The sequence below is a fragment of the Agelaius phoeniceus genome, chromosome 23, assembly GCF_051311805.1.
Source record: "Agelaius phoeniceus isolate bAgePho1 chromosome 23, bAgePho1.hap1, whole genome shotgun sequence".
Lineage (NCBI taxonomy): Eukaryota > Metazoa > Chordata > Aves > Passeriformes > Icteridae > Agelaius > Agelaius phoeniceus.
This window is the reverse complement of record NC_135287.1, coordinates 5,802,083-5,817,023: the sequence shown is the minus strand read 5'-3', so window position 1 is coordinate 5,817,023 and position 14,941 is coordinate 5,802,083. Positions and strand designations below refer to the sequence as shown.

At 45.9% G+C, this 14,941-nt stretch overlaps 2 protein-coding genes across 5 annotated transcripts in view; both read left to right on the top strand.

Annotated features, from left to right (window-relative positions):
• Window positions 1–5,592, top strand: part of ARHGEF12 (Rho guanine nucleotide exchange factor 12) — an 89,030-nt gene extending 83,438 nt beyond the window's left edge. For all 4 annotated transcript variants that reach the window (XM_054647375.2, XM_054647374.2, XM_077190077.1 and 1 more), the window contains one exon: window positions 127–5,592. In XM_054647375.2, coding sequence (XP_054503350.1) covers window positions 127–137 — 11 coding nt within the window. In that variant the 3' untranslated portion in view covers window positions 138–5,592. The remainder of the gene's footprint in view (window positions 1–126) is intronic.
• The window catches only part of LOC129129568 (TLC domain-containing protein 5-like), a 180,645-nt gene that overhangs the window by 96,137 nt on the left and 69,567 nt on the right, over window positions 1–14,941 (top strand). The window lies entirely within an intron of this gene.

Genomic DNA, 14,941 nt, shown 5'->3' with positions numbered 1-14,941 from the left:
GCTGGGGGTGAGGCTCTCAGTGAGCAGCTCTGCCTGTGGGAGTGCTCAGAAATGCCACTCACTCCTCTCTCAGTGCATCCCTCTCTCTCTCACCACCTTTATTTTCCCTTTTTTTCCCCTTTTCAGACAAAAGCTAGTCGTGTTTCCAGGAGTGGCTGAAGATTGGAGGAAGAGAATCAGGACACAGCACCCGCTGTCTCCCCTGTGGACTCTGGGATGAGGGTTTGGAGCATCCAAACAGAACCATTCTCTAGCAAAGTGGGCATGGGGTGCTTTTCCTGTGGGGCATCTGCACTATCTTGTCAGTGAGGGAGTCTATTCTATTCTGCTCCTCTCCTTGCTACCAGAAATTCAAATTTTTTTTTTTTTTTCAGAACAGGAAAAAAAAAAAAAAAAAAACAACCAAACCAAATGTACAGAGCTTTGGGTGTAGGATATAAAAAAAATGTATTTAGACATTTAAAAGAAAAAAAAATCAATGTATTTATTTGACTTCATTCCGTGTATCAAAAGCACATTTTAATTTTTTAATCTGCCTTTTTTTTTTGTTTTGTTTTTTTTTTGGTTCTATTTTTTGGGTAGTGACAGTTCTGGCCCCCTGGTGAGGGGACAGGGGGGATCTGTGTGCAGGTGATTCCTCACTGGACTGGACTCTGCACTCCCTGCTGGCACTCACACTACCAAGAGCTACTCATGAAGGTGTAAGGATGGAATTTGTGGCTGGATTTTGTCTGTATCCAACCAGCTGCATGGGAATTGCTCGTGTCACCACGTGTGGAACAGGAATTTTCCATGCACTAAACAGCCAGGCGCTTGAGATGGGCAAATTTTCCTTTTCCCCTTTCCCATTCCTTTGCTGGGAGAGGAGAAAGAGGTTTAATTTTGGGTTTTTTTTTTTTCCTTGACTTTGTTGGCTTTGATCATTGTCTCCTTTGTAAAGTGATAAAAAAAAAAATACTTGGACCTGCAGCACTTTTGTAACTCTTCTCTGGATTCAAAAAAAAAAAAAAAAGATAAAAAAAGATAAAAAATGCAAACCCAGAAGTGTTTCAAAGATGTGGGGCAGCTGTGCCCCTGATTCACTACTGAATGAAAAAGGGCTGCCATGGAGTTAGCCACAGGTACTGCTGATTTTAGGGCCAGTAAGTTTTAGTACCTGGAGTATGTCTTGCTGAGGGCTCGGGGTGGGCTTTGGGGTTGTTTTTTTGGGGGTTGGTTTTTGTGGAATTTTGCTTTTTTTTTTTTTTTTTTTTTTGGAAATAATTCGTGCCAATGAGAGGGAGATTGGTGACCTGAGGAGGCTGGAGCAGCTCTGGGCACCTCCTCAGGCCTGTCCTGGTGGGGATTCCTGCCAGAATGGGAATTAGGGTGACCCTGGGCACAGCCTGAGCCCAATTCCATTTATTTTCCATCCCCCTGGGCTGGATTTCACACAAGAGGGGTCTGACAGCAAGGAGTTCTGGATCCATGCCCTGCCCCTTGAGGTATCTCCTTGTTTTTCTGCTTTTCTCTATCAAATGAGGGTGAAAATGAATTTTTACTGTCCTGCTTGGCACAGGGTGGTTCAGGCTGTCCCCAGTGTCACTGGGCTGGCTGCTCCTGCCATGTGGGTGAGGAGCACACTCTCCTTTCAGGTTTAAGCTCTTTAAGGGAGCCAAACTGAGCATCCTGCACATCCCATGGACACTCAGAGCTTTGCTCAGCACCAGGATCCTCCTGCTCCTCTAAAACAAACATTTTCTCTTTAGCTGCTGGCCAGAAATCACCTCTGTCCCCTGTCAGAGGAATCCCAGCTCTTGTTCTTCCCCCAGAATCCTGTGGGGGATGAATTCAGGTGGCAGGAGGGGGAGCAGAGGGGATTTTACTGTCCTGCTTGGCACAGGGTGCTTCAAACTCTCCCCAGTGTCACTGTTCCTGTTCTTCCCCCAGAATCCTGTGGGGGATGAATTCAGGTGACAGGAGAGGGAGCAGAGGGGATTTTGGTGCTGGAGTTGGAGCCGGGAGCCCTTGGAGGGAGGGAAGGGAGGAATTGCTGTTGTTTGAGGAGCATCACCACTGCCAACACAGCCAAAGCCTCCTGCAGGCTGCCAGGAGCTCCCTGGGGTTTTTTTGGGATGCACCAGCTCCTGTAGTGTGGGATTATTGTCAGTATTAACCCAGCACTCCCCTCCTCACCTCAGCCCCTCAATTCCCCAGGTTTTAAACACCCAAATTCCCTCTGAGAGCCCCCCAGCCTGGAATGCTGCCAGGAGGAGAACTGGAAAACAGCCCAGACCTGGGGTTGGAGCCATTCCCCCCTCACGCTCCAAATCCAGGAGCAGTTGTGGTGACCTCAGTGACCTCCAGGGTGCCCAGAGGCTCCCGTGGAGCTCCAGAGCAGAGGGAGCTCAGTGTGGCTTGGGAAGAATGTTCTGGAAGGGCAGCAGAGGTGGGGTTTGGGGAGGCCTGGCTGGCTCCTGCTCTTTGCTCGTGGTTGAACACAAAACCCTGGCTGGGTCTCTCCAGGTTACAGAATTCTGTGGTGGTCCCTGCTGTCACCTCTGGTGCTTGTGGCAGCGGTGGAGAGCTGGCAGTGAGTTTGTAAATTCACACTTTTGCCTGCTGGAGTGGCATTTCCCCCAAATTCTGCCCCCCACCCAGTGTCCCTGTCACTCGCAGGGTGGATGGAGGAGAATCCCCCCAGTGTCAGCCTGGGGTGGCAGAGGAGCCCCCAGGGCATGGCAGGGCCAGGAGGGGCCCCCAGGGCATGGCAGGGCCAGGAGGGGCCCCCAGGGCAGAGCCAGGAGGGGCCACCAGGGCATGGCAGGGCCAGGAGGGGCCACCAGGGCATGGCAGGGCCAGGAGGGGCCCCCAGGGCATGGCAGGGCCAGGAGGGCCCTCAGGGCATGGCAGGGCCACGAGGGGCCACCAGGGCATGGCAGGGCCAGGAGGAGCCACCAGGGCAGGGCCAGGAGGGGCCACCGGGGCATGGCAGGGCCAGGAGGAGCCACCAGGGCATGGCAGGGCCAGGAGGGGCCACCAGGGCATGGCAGGGCCAGGAGGGGCCACCAGGGCATGGCAGGGCCAGGAGGAGCCACCGGGGCATGGCCAGGAGGAGCCCTCAGGGCATGGCAGGGCCAGGGGGGCCCAGCTGGTGCCCCCAGCCCTGGGGTGACCCCAACCCCGCTGTGGGCCCTGGGCTCCAGCTCTGGCTCATCCTCACACACAGGGAGGGCGGTGGGGCAGGGATCCCTTCCCTGGAAGGACAGGGAATGCCTTTTCCCAGGAAATTCCTTTTTCCAGGGGATTCCTTTTCCCACAAAATTCCTTTTCCCAGGGAATTCTTCTCCCAGGAAATTCCTTTCCCAGGGGATTCCTTTTCTAGGGAATTCCTTTTCCAGGAAATTCCTTTCCCAGAGAATTGCTTTCCCAGGAAATTCCTTGTCCCAGGGGATTCCTTTCCCAGGAAATTCCTTGTCCCAGAGAATTCCTTCTCTCAGGGAATTCCTTTTCCAGGAGATTCCTTTCCCAGAGAATTCCTTTTCCCAGGAGATTCCTTTCCCAGATAATCCCTTTTCCCAGGAAATTCCTTTTCCCAGGGGATTCCTTGTCCCAGGAAATTCCTTTTCCCTCCCTGTTGCACCTGCAGCCCCCCAGAGCTCAGGCTGGAGCTCAAATGCACTATTCAGGATTCCCACTGTTATTTCCTCCTTTAAGCCATAAGATTCCCCCTTATTTTAAAGTGAAATTTTCATTTTCATCTCCCCCTGATTGGTTGGGCATTCCCTTATCCAAACATTTCTCTAGAGTTTTTTTGTCCCAGCCCCTCATCCCAAAAATTTTTTTTTTTTTTTTTTTTTTTTTTTTTGCTCCTCCCCAAACAGAACAAGGATTTCTTGGTTTGGGAACCAGGATGGGAGACAAGAACATTTTCATTTCCCTTCTGCTGCCACACAGCTCATGGACAAAAGCTGAAGGTGGAATTTCCTGGAATGGGAATTCCCTTGTCCTGCAGGAGATCCCTGATTGCCCTGGTGCAGGGAAGTGGGGCCAGAGGAGGGCAAACCTCAGGAGCTCCCAGACAGCGCCTGGCCCGTGCTTAAAATGGGATATTCTGATTTAAAATGGGATATTCTGGTTTAAAATTCCAGCGTTTAAAATGGGATATTCTGATTTAAAAGTCCAGTGTTTAAAATGGGATATTCTGATTTAAAATGGGATATTCTGGTTTAAAATTCCAGTGTTTAAAATGGGATATTCTGATTTAAAATCCCAGCGTTTCAAATTGGATATTCTGATTTAAAATTGGATATTCTGATTTAAAATTCCAGTGTTTAAAATGGGATATTCTGATTTAAAATTCCAGTGTTATTCTGATTTAAAATCCCAGCGTTTCAAATGTGATATTCTGATTTAAAATTCCAGCGTTTCAAATTGGATATTCTGATTTAAAATTGGATATTCTGATTTAAAATTCCAGTGTTTAAAATGGGGTATTCTGATTTAAAATTGGATATTCTGATTTAAAATTCCAGTGTTTCAAATTGGATATTCTGATTTAAAATTGGATATTCTGATTTAAAATTCCAGTGTTTAAAATTGGATATTCTGATTTAAAATTGGATATTCTGATTTAAAATTCCAGTGTTTCAAATTGGATATTCTGATTTAAAATTCCAGTGTTTAAAATTGGATATTCTGATTTAAAATTCCAGTGTTTCAAATGGGATATTCTGAATTAAAATTCCAGTGTTTCAAATGGGATATTCTGAATTAAAATTCCAGTGTTTCAAATGGGATATTCTGATTTAAAATTCCAGTGTTTCAGATGGGATATTCTGAATTAAAATTCCAGTGTTTAAAAGTGGATATTCTGATTTAAAATTGGGTATTCTGATTTAAAATTCCACTGTTTAAAATTGGATATTCTGATTTAAAATGGGATATTCTGATTTAAAATGGGATATTCTGATTTAAAATTCCAGCGTTTCAAACGGGATATTCAGATTTAAAATTCCAGCGTTTCACATTGGATATTCAGATTTAAATCTCCCTGCTGTTAGATTTCATTCTCCTGGATCCAGTATTTTCTGCCTGTTCCCCAAAGAAATCCCTGGATTCCCTCCCCTTCCCCAAAGGTGCCAACTGACAAGCAGATGTACTGCAAAAGGGACACTGCAGCCAAAACACTGCTGATTTATTTTGAATTAAGTCTTGTGGAGCTCTCTTCATACTAGAATATTTTTATTTTCTTTGTACAACATACAATCATGTACTCTTAACAGAGATTTACTTTAAAGAGAAGAAAAAAAAAAATCTGGAAGTATTCTTTAAAAAAAAAAAAATACACAAAAATCTTTATTAATAATCCTGTATTTTTACTGATCATGTTTGAATGTCTAAAAAGACTTTATTGTTCTAATTATCCAGATGTATGTTTGTAAAATAGCTCTTTTATGACTTAGCTGATCGGGTTGTATGTTTCTGGAATTAAATATTGGTCACTTAAAAAGAAAAAAAAAAAGAAAAAAAAAAAGAAATCTGTTTTCAGGACCTGGGAAATAGAAAATTTAAGCGTTTCAAATATCATTAAATAAGCTTAAAGGAAAATCAGCTTTGTCTGGTGGATTTTTTGGGGTGGTTTGGCTGTAATTGCCTGGAGTGTTTGAAGGACAAATGATGGCAAAGAAAATTTTTCCAGAGATTCAGGTACCTTGATTGTATTTTTGCTGCTCAGAGTTAACAAATTATGAATTAATTACTTAATTAATTAATTGGCAGAGCAGCCAGTGCAGGAAAAGAGATCCCCCCTTGCTCCTTCAGGACCTCCCTGCAGGAATTGGAGCCTTGGGGTGCCCTGCACACCCCTGGGTGCTGCTGCAGGTGAGACCAGGAGGGAATTTCTGCCCTTTTCCAAGGAATTTCTGCCTGCCCTGGCCACAAAAAGCAATTTAAGGAATTCTGGAGCGGCTCAGAGGAGCTGCACTGCCTGAGCTGGTGCCCTGAGACAATTCAGCCTGAGCAGGGAGCGCTGCTCTCCACCCCAAATCATTTCTGGCTTCTTTTTCCTTTTAAATCCAACCACAGCCATTATTCAGTTAAATTAATTAATCGATCCTATTCATTTATTGCTATTTTTAAAAGGGAATTTGTTCTGAAGGTCGGAATTTTTAAAGGGGAGCTTGTTCTGAAATCATTGCTGAACAACCCCTCCTTGTGATATTTCACCTAAATATTTATTTACATCCCCATTTTCCTGCTGGATCTTTCCCCCTCCCCTGGGACCCACCCAGAACCGTGACAGAGAAGTGAAATTAAAACTCAGCTCTGGGGGGAACCTGTGAATTCCTGAGCAGGGAACATCTGTGCTGAGAGTTTGGTGATTCCTGGGCAGAGGCTGCTCCCCCTGACTCCCTGCCTTTAGTGACATTCCTGTCTTCCCTGGGAGTTGATGATTCCTGCCAGACAAAAATAAATAAATAAAGAATAACACCAAAATAGAAAAAAAAAAAATCAGCTTTATTCCTGAAATCTTGGGAGCTTTTCCCTTTTTTTTTTTTCTCCTTTCTCTGTCTGCATTATGAACATGAAGCTCCTTGAGAGATTTCTTTATTACTTTATTATAATTGGTAATCTGAGCTCTATTACACTTCCTTAATGATGCTCTTCGTGTTTTGCCTATTTAAATGTTATTTTACATTTTCCCTTTACTGCCTTGCTGTAAATAAATGATTCAAAACCTCAGCAGCTCAGAGAAATCCCAGCTGGGGCTGGGGCAGGGCTGGGCTGCGGATCTGGGGTTGTTCCACATCCCAAATCCTGGAATTCATCTCTCCACAGGCAGGGGAGATTCAGGGAGACATTGCAGGTGGGGTTTGGGTCATTTAGGGTCATTTTTGGGCCATTTTTGGGCCATTTTTGGGTCATTTTTTGGGTCATTTTTGAGTCATTTTTGGGTCATTTTCTAGGTCATTTTTGAGTCATTTTTGGGGTAATTTTGGGGTCATTCTTGGGTCATTTTGAGACATTTTTGGGTCATTTTGAGTTATTTTTGGGTTATAGGAGCTTTAAGGTCCCTTCCAAGCCAAACTGTTCCATGATTCCACGGGGTTCTGAGCAATCAGGGTGGAATTCTGTCCGTCCACCTCCCTAAATGATAAAAAAACAACTTGTAAATTCAAGTTCAATCCATTTGTTCTCTCAGCAAAGATTCCTTTGGTATTTGCTGGAAAATATCCATAATTCCCCCTTGTTTTTGTCAACTCCGCAATGGATTTTAGATTTTATTTCAAAATATTGATGGGAGCTTGGTGGAGGATGGAAGTTGTCCAGTCCCTGGCACGAGTTCTTTGCCAGTTGGGCTGAGCATTTTGTGGGGGGAAATATTTCCCATCAGAGCTGGGCCCAGCACTCCCAGAATGGGAAAAAAATTAAATTAAAAAATTTGGATGTGTTTCCTTCAAAGTGTGATCCAGAATTAAATGGGAAAGAGCCTGGGGTTAACTCTGAGCATATGCCTGGGTTAAAATGTTGGTTTGAGAAATCTTGAGAAAACAGACACCTGTTGTTATTATTATTAATATTTTTAAAATTATATATAAAATATATAACATTTTTATATATAATATATATAATTTGTATAATATATTATATATTATATATTATATATTTGTATAGTATATAATATATAATAGATATAATATATATTATATAATGTATTTGTATAATATGTTATATATATTATATATTTGTATAATATATATAATATATTATATATTTGTGTAATATATAATATATATAATATATAACATGTTATATATTTTATATATAATTTTAAAAATAATAATAATAACAGGTGTCTGTTTTCTCAAGTAAATTATATATAATATATATTATATATATAATATATCATATCTATATTAAAAATACTGTTAGAAAAAGGATGCTCAGGGGAGTTTTTGAGGGAGCCAAAAGTTTTGATGCCACTTTCAGCTCCATCCAGGTGAGGTCAGGCAGTGAAAATAAAGCTGTGATTTGTGAGGGGTTTCAGAGCCTTGCTGCAGTTTGGTGTCCAGCCCCACTCACTGATTTCATCCCTTCTGGAAAACAATCCTGGCAGAAGGAAATTGGGAATGAGAGGAAATGGCCCTGAGTTGTTCCAGGCTGGGAATTTCTGATATTTCTCCTTGGGAAGGGAGGTCAGGGATTGGAGCAGGGCAGTGTGGGGTCAGCATCCCTGGAAATGTCCACAATCTGTGGCTGAGGGGTTGATATTTATCATTTACTGATCTTAAAGGGATTTTCCAGCCTTAAAAATTCCGTTATTCCATTTATAATTTTATTATTCCATTATTAAATGCATCCCCGTGCATTTCTTGCTTGAGCCCTCCTGCATTTCTCCCCATCCCAGACCAAAACTCCACCAGCCTTTCCTTTCATCAGGAAAATGATTTTTTCCCCCCTTTTTTCCTCAGCTGCTGGGAGTTTACAGCTGCAAACCATCGAGTTGGGCTTTTTGGCAGAATAAAAACCCCCAAAATATCCCAGCCTCTTCCTTTCTTGCAGCAGTTTGTTTGTTTCCAGATGCCTGCAGCTTATTCAGCGTGGAGCATCTCCCCTGATCAATATTTTAACCTTCTTGTTGATATTTACTCAGAGCTGCTGAATAAACTCCGTGGAGTGCAGCTCCAGAGTGAATCTCCATTTCTCTCAGCTCTCGGGAGCTTTGGCAATAATTTGCATTATCCGGGGTTATTGTTATGCTGGGATATTAATGAGCACATCTCCCTCCCTTCTGTCTCTCCAAAATTCAATTCAGAGCCCACTTCTGGTGCTGAAGCAACTTCTCAGCTCTGAATTAGCACAGAGAGGAGAGAGCTTTGTGCTTTTCTTTTGTCAGCTGGCTTTGAAAAAACCCTTTTCTCTCCAGTTTTATGAAGATGGGTTTGATGCAACTCCAGCTGCTTGGCTTGTGATGAGGGGGAGATTAAACCCTTCTTGGTGGCATTTTTAAATCCTACCATCTTTATTAGGTTTAATCCTATTTCTCTGAAAAACTCCACTCCAGAACTGTCCATGTCCCCCTGTGCCTGCCCTTCACCTGTTCTTTCACCTCCAAATACTGATTTTTTTATTTGGTTTTTTTTGGGATTAAATGGGTTCAAAACATTTCAGAAGCCCTCCTGAGTGATTCATCACCATCATTTTGGGGCGTGCATGCAGCAGAAGTCAAATAGCCTCGATTGCAGCCTCTATTGAACTCATCTTTTCTCCTCTGCAATTTCTTTATTGTGCCATAATAAAGCTGCCCCTGTCGCTGCTGAGCTCTGCCTCATCTGTCTCCCTCTGCGAGATGGGAGCTGAGAGAAAAGCTCTGCTGAGGCTGGGCTGGCCCAGTCCTCCTCAGAACCCGGGGAAAATTCTCACCCCAAAAGAAAATCAAGTTATTTTTTGCTGTTGGGAATGCTGTGACAGCCCCCAGGCCCAGCAGTGGCCGTGGATGTGCACCAGGAACAGCAAAGGACCCCAGCCTTGGCTTCTCCTTCTCAGCACACCCAGTTCTCTGATTTAGGCAGGGATTCCTGCCCCAAAATCCTCAGCAGCAGCAGCAGCAGCGTGGTCTCTGCTCCAGCTGCTCCTCCAGGGCTTGGAATTCCCTGGCAAAGCTCAGGGCTGGGGCTCTCAGTGGATCCAAATCTCCCTGTTCAGGTGCTCATTCCCCTAGGACTGAGCCTATCCTTTTTCCCTTTTCCTTTTCCCTCCCTTTCCCCTTTTCCTTTCCCCTTTTCCTTTCCCCTTTTCCTTTCCCCTTTTCCTTTCCCCTTTTCCTTTCCCCTTTTCCTTTCCCCTTTTCCTTTCCCCTTTTCCTTTCCCCTTTTCCTTTCCCCTTTTCCTTTCCCCTTTTCCTTTCCTTTCCTTTCCTTTCCTTTCCTTTCCTTTCCTTTCCTTTCCTTTCCTTTCCTTTCCTTTCCTTTCCTTTCCTTTCCTTTCCTTCCCTTCCCTTCCCTTCCCTTCCCTTCCCTTCCCTTCCCTTCCCTTCCCTTCCCTTCCCTTCCCTTTTTTCCCCTTTTTTGTCCCTTTTTCCCTTTTTTTCCCCTTTTCCTTTCCTTCCCTTTCCATTTTCATTTCCTTTTCCTTTCCCTCCATGGAATTATGAGAGCTGGAATTACAAGAGCTCTTCCAGGGGCTCCATGCTTAGAATTTCCTCACAAAGTTTGGGATTTGGGCTCTCAGCGGATCCAAATCTCCCTGTTCAGGCGCTCCTTCCCCTAGGACTGAGTCTTCCTTTCACTGCCTTCCTTTCCTCACTCTCCAAGGAATTCTGAGAGATGGAATTATGAAAATGGAACTCTCCATGGAATTATGAAAATGGAATTCTCCATGGAATTCTGAGAGCTGGAAAATGCTGTGCCCTGTGCTGATGGGAAAAGTTCTGCAGGGATTAAAGGTGTCTCTACCCCTCTGCCTCTGCCTGGAAAATGAAGGTTTTATAAACTGGTGGGGATTTAAAAGCAGGCGAATTTGCCCCAAAATCCCAGCCAGGGCTGGAATTCCCTGAACCTGTTGCAGAAATGAGAGGTCTCCTCCAGAGTCCCTGTCCCAACCTGCCCATGACTCATTTCAATCTTTGTTCCTCCCTTTTCTTAATCATTCCTCCCTTGAAAGTCTCCTCATCTTTTGTCTCTTCATCTTTTGTTTTCCCCACATTTCAAAGAGAGGTTGGGTTTTGGTTGGATTTTTTTTTTTCCTGCCTCACTTAAATGACTGCTTTCCTTTCTCTTTGGGGTGTGAATGGAAGGCACAGAGGAGAAAACATCCTTTGATGCAGTAATTATGAGGAGGAGAATTTAAAAAGGAGAGCAAGGGAAAGTGTGATGGCTGGAAATGATCAGTGCAATATTTATGATTGTCTGAGGGGATGTTCTGTGTGGCCTCCCTGAGATCCTGTCACTGCTGCCTTCATCTGTTCCCTGTCCCTAAAGTGGCAAAAACCCCAAATTCCTTCCATATTGCACCTCCTTTAATCACTCTGCTCCCCCAGGGTTCTCTCACTGCCTGTGCAGCACCTGAGAGGGGCTGGGATCCATTTTTGGGAAGCTTTGGGCACTAAAATCCCCAATCCTATTTCTGGCAGTTCCCAAATGGGGAATGAGGGTGTGGAGCAGCCTCCTCAGCTGGGAGCAGGAATATCCTCCCAAACCCTGCATCAGGACTTGGCAGATGCCACTCCTGGCTCTCCAGCTCCTTGAGATTCACCCACATTTTCCTTTTTGCATGGAAGACAAGGCAAACAAACTGTTCCACAGAATGTTCCTTATTTATCTAACTCATCCTACCAACTTCTTGGAGCTATCTAAATATATATTTATAATTAGCTGGGCTTTTTTATATAACTACCACAGGCTACTTGCTCCTCTCACTGCTTCCTTCAGAGCAGCTCTTATCTATAAAATTATCTCATTTGGATGCCTTCTATTACCAATAAAAACTTGTTATGAACCTGGGTGAAAAAAAATCCCACTCATAATAGATTTATTCTTTGTGTCTCAGTCAAATCTTGACTTTCAGTGCCTTTTATCCCCTGAAATCTCTCAGCTCTGCTTGAATTTGACTTTTTTTTTTTTTTTTTTTGCAGAGGGGCTGTTATTTACTGTTCTGCTGAAATACAGCCACCTATGAAGATAAATGTAGCAGGTTTTTTCAATGATTCACTGCTCACCTCCACGTCAGTCTGAGATCAGAGCCCCTCTCCCTGCAGCTGACAGGGAAAAGGGAATTTAATTGCCTGGATAAATAACCTGCTATGAGGGAAGCAGTGGGCACTGCTGGGGGCTCTTTGTTCCAGGTGTCTGGAGCTGGAGGTGTGGGATTATTCCTAAAAAAAAAACAAACCAGCCTGAAATTTGGGGAATATTGGGGCAGATTCATCCATGTGCAGCACCACAGGATTTCCCACACCCTCCTGGAAAAGCTGCTGCTGGGGAAGGGTTTGGGGCTGGATGGAGGCACCAAAAAGTGTTTGGGGCTGGGTTCAGACCTCAAAATGTGTTTGGGGCTGGATTGAGGCCCTGGGTTTGGACTGAGACCCCAAAGAGGGTTTGGGTCTTGGTTGAGACCCCATAAAGTGTTTGGATCTGGATTGAGGCCTCAAAAGGTGTTTGTGACTGGATGGAGACCCCATAAAGTGTTTGGGTGTGGACTGAGACCCCAAAATGTGTTTGGGTCTGGATGGAGACCCTGGACTGTATTTGGGTCTGGATTGTGAACCCAAAAAGTGTTTGGGTCTGGATGGAAATCCCATAAAGTGTTTGGGTTTGGGTTGAGACACCAAAAAGTGTTTGGGGTGTGGATTGAGGCCCTGGGGCTGGATTGAGACCCCAAAGTGCGTTTGGGTCTGGATTGTGAGCCCAAATCCTGTTTGAGTCTGGATTGTGACCCCAAAACAGGTTTGGGTCTGGATGGAGACCCCCAGAAGTGTTTGTGTGTGTCCTGAGACCCCAGAACAGGTCTGTGTCTGCCCCGAGCTGAGCTGCTCTGGCTCCAGGCCTTTGTGCTGCTCTCTGGGACAATCAACTCCATTTGCCAGCCCTGCTGCCCTTCCCTGTGCCCGGGTGACCTCAGGGCCCATCCTGGCAGGGATTCCCCGGGCAGGAGCACCCCGAGCCCTGCCCTGAGCACCCCTGAGGGTTTTTGGAAGCCTCAGCAGCTCCTCCCTGCCTGTGAGCGCCCTGGGTGCGAGTGGGATCCCTCCCCCTCCGTAACACTTGGGATTTGCAGCCTCACACCAACAACAGCTCCTTCCCCAAACAGCAATTTCTAGGTCACCAAACCCTCCAGCTTTGGCAGGGAACTGTGTCACATCACCTCATTCATAAAATGACCAAACTCTATTTTAAACCTCGCTGGGTGCCTTCCCTCCCCCTCCTCTCCCCACGTAACACTTCCCAGCAGAAGGCACCGTGGAAACCTCTCTCCTCTGCTTGGAATCCTGGATTTTTCCCCCCCAAACCAAATCAGGTTTCTCTGCAGGCAGTTTCTGGAGCTGTCTCCTCTGGATTCCGGCTTTCAGCTCACCCTGTTGGCTGCCAAGGTGCTTTAACTTGGGATTCTGCTTCGATTTAGGCCGTGCCATGGAAATTCTGGAGAAATTCTGGGTTTCCAGGTCCGGTAATTGCATGAAGGACTCAGGGCATGGCAGAGATGGATCTGAACCACACAAAAAATCTCTACAAGAGAGTGAGGTGCTGGCACAAGGCAGGAGCCATGGGGAAGGTGCAGAACCCACCTGGATCAAGGTGGATGGGGGAGCCCTGCCTGGCCCAGGTGTGACCGTGTGCACAGGGGTCTGAGGATGAGGGAGGATCTGACTCCATGTTTCAGAAGGCTGATTTATTATTTTATTATATATATTATATTAAAACTATACTAAAAGAATAGAAGAAAGGATTTCATCAGAAGGCTGGCTAAGAATAGAATAGCGAAGAATGATAACAAAGGCTTGTGGCTCAGACAGAGAGTCCGAGCCAGCTGGGCTGTGATTGGCCATTAATCAGAAACAACCACATGAGCCCAATCCCAGATGCACCTGTTGCATTCCACAGCAGCAGATAACCATTGGTTACATTTTATTCCTGAGGCCTCTCAGCTTCTCAGGAGGAACAATCCTAAGGAAAGGATTTTCCATAAAAGATGCCTGTGACACCCAGGTGTGCTCGGAGCTGAGGGGAGAGGTGGGATCTGCCCAGCTCCCACTCCTGGAGCTGGCACTGAGGCTGCTCTGGGTATCCCAGCTCTGCCAGCCAAACCTCACCCAGGCAGGGCTGAGCCTGGACCTGCAGGGCCACGGTTGTTAATTAGCAGCTCAGATGAGGAAAATGCTCATCAATTCCAGGAATAATAAATGCTGGGAATGGCCTGCTGGGCAGGGACATGGGGACAAAAGGATCTGCCACAAAGCCACTGACTTGTAGCTGTTGTCCTGAGGGAAATGATGTGTAAAAGGATGAGCTCAAACACCCCATGCCTGTTACCTGTGCATCTCATGAGTAATTTGTCTCTGAGGCAGAGGCGTTTTATTTTTCTCCTCTGAAGCTGATTCTTTTCCTCCAGCTTATTTCTCCTCAGCAGGAGGGGAAGATGAATTTCTGTCAAATAATAGTTCATTGCTCTTAATGCAAGAGTCCAATTAAGTGATGGTTTAGAAGCTTTGCTTTCCTCGCCATCACAAACAAACAGAACCAGGAGGACGGGGCTGCAGCACTGCAGGCAAGGCTGGAGCACCCCAGGGATCAGGATCCTGCCTGGAATTTCCAGCCTCACACCAGGGATGGCTCTGTCCCCCTCCTGCTGCCCAGGGCTGCCTTCTCCCAGCCTGGGCTGCTGCTCAGGGCACCAGGAGGAGATTCAGTTTTAATATGGAGATTTCAGCAGCTGGGAGCAAAATTATCTCACTTGTGTCCTTCTCAGAGAAACAGAGGAGATGGAGGGAAACTGGGGGTGCTGGCAGGGAGTCCCAAAGCAGTTGAGGGTTTGGGATGTGTGGGGAGCAAGCAGAGCTTTCCCAAACCCAGCTGTCCCAGTCAGAGGTGTTTAGTCTGGGCTTAAAGCTGGTCACTGTTGGCAGCAATAGTTCCAGTGCCACACTGGTCCTTGCCCTGCATCCCAGACTCTTGTGCTCCCTCCATCCTTAGAATCACCAAACCACAGAACAGGCTGAGCTGGGAGGGACCCCCAGGATCAGCCAGTGCAGCTCCTGGCCCTGCTCAGACACCCCCAAATCCCACCCTGGGCATCCCTGGAGCTCTGTCCAGCCCCTCCTGGAGCTCTGGCAGCCTCGGGGCCGTGCCCATTCCCTGGGGAGCCTGGGCAGTGCCAGCACCCTCTGGGTGCTGAGATCCACCCCTTTCCCTGAGATCCATCCCAAACCTCCCCTAGCACAGCTCTGTGCCTCATCCTCTCTGCA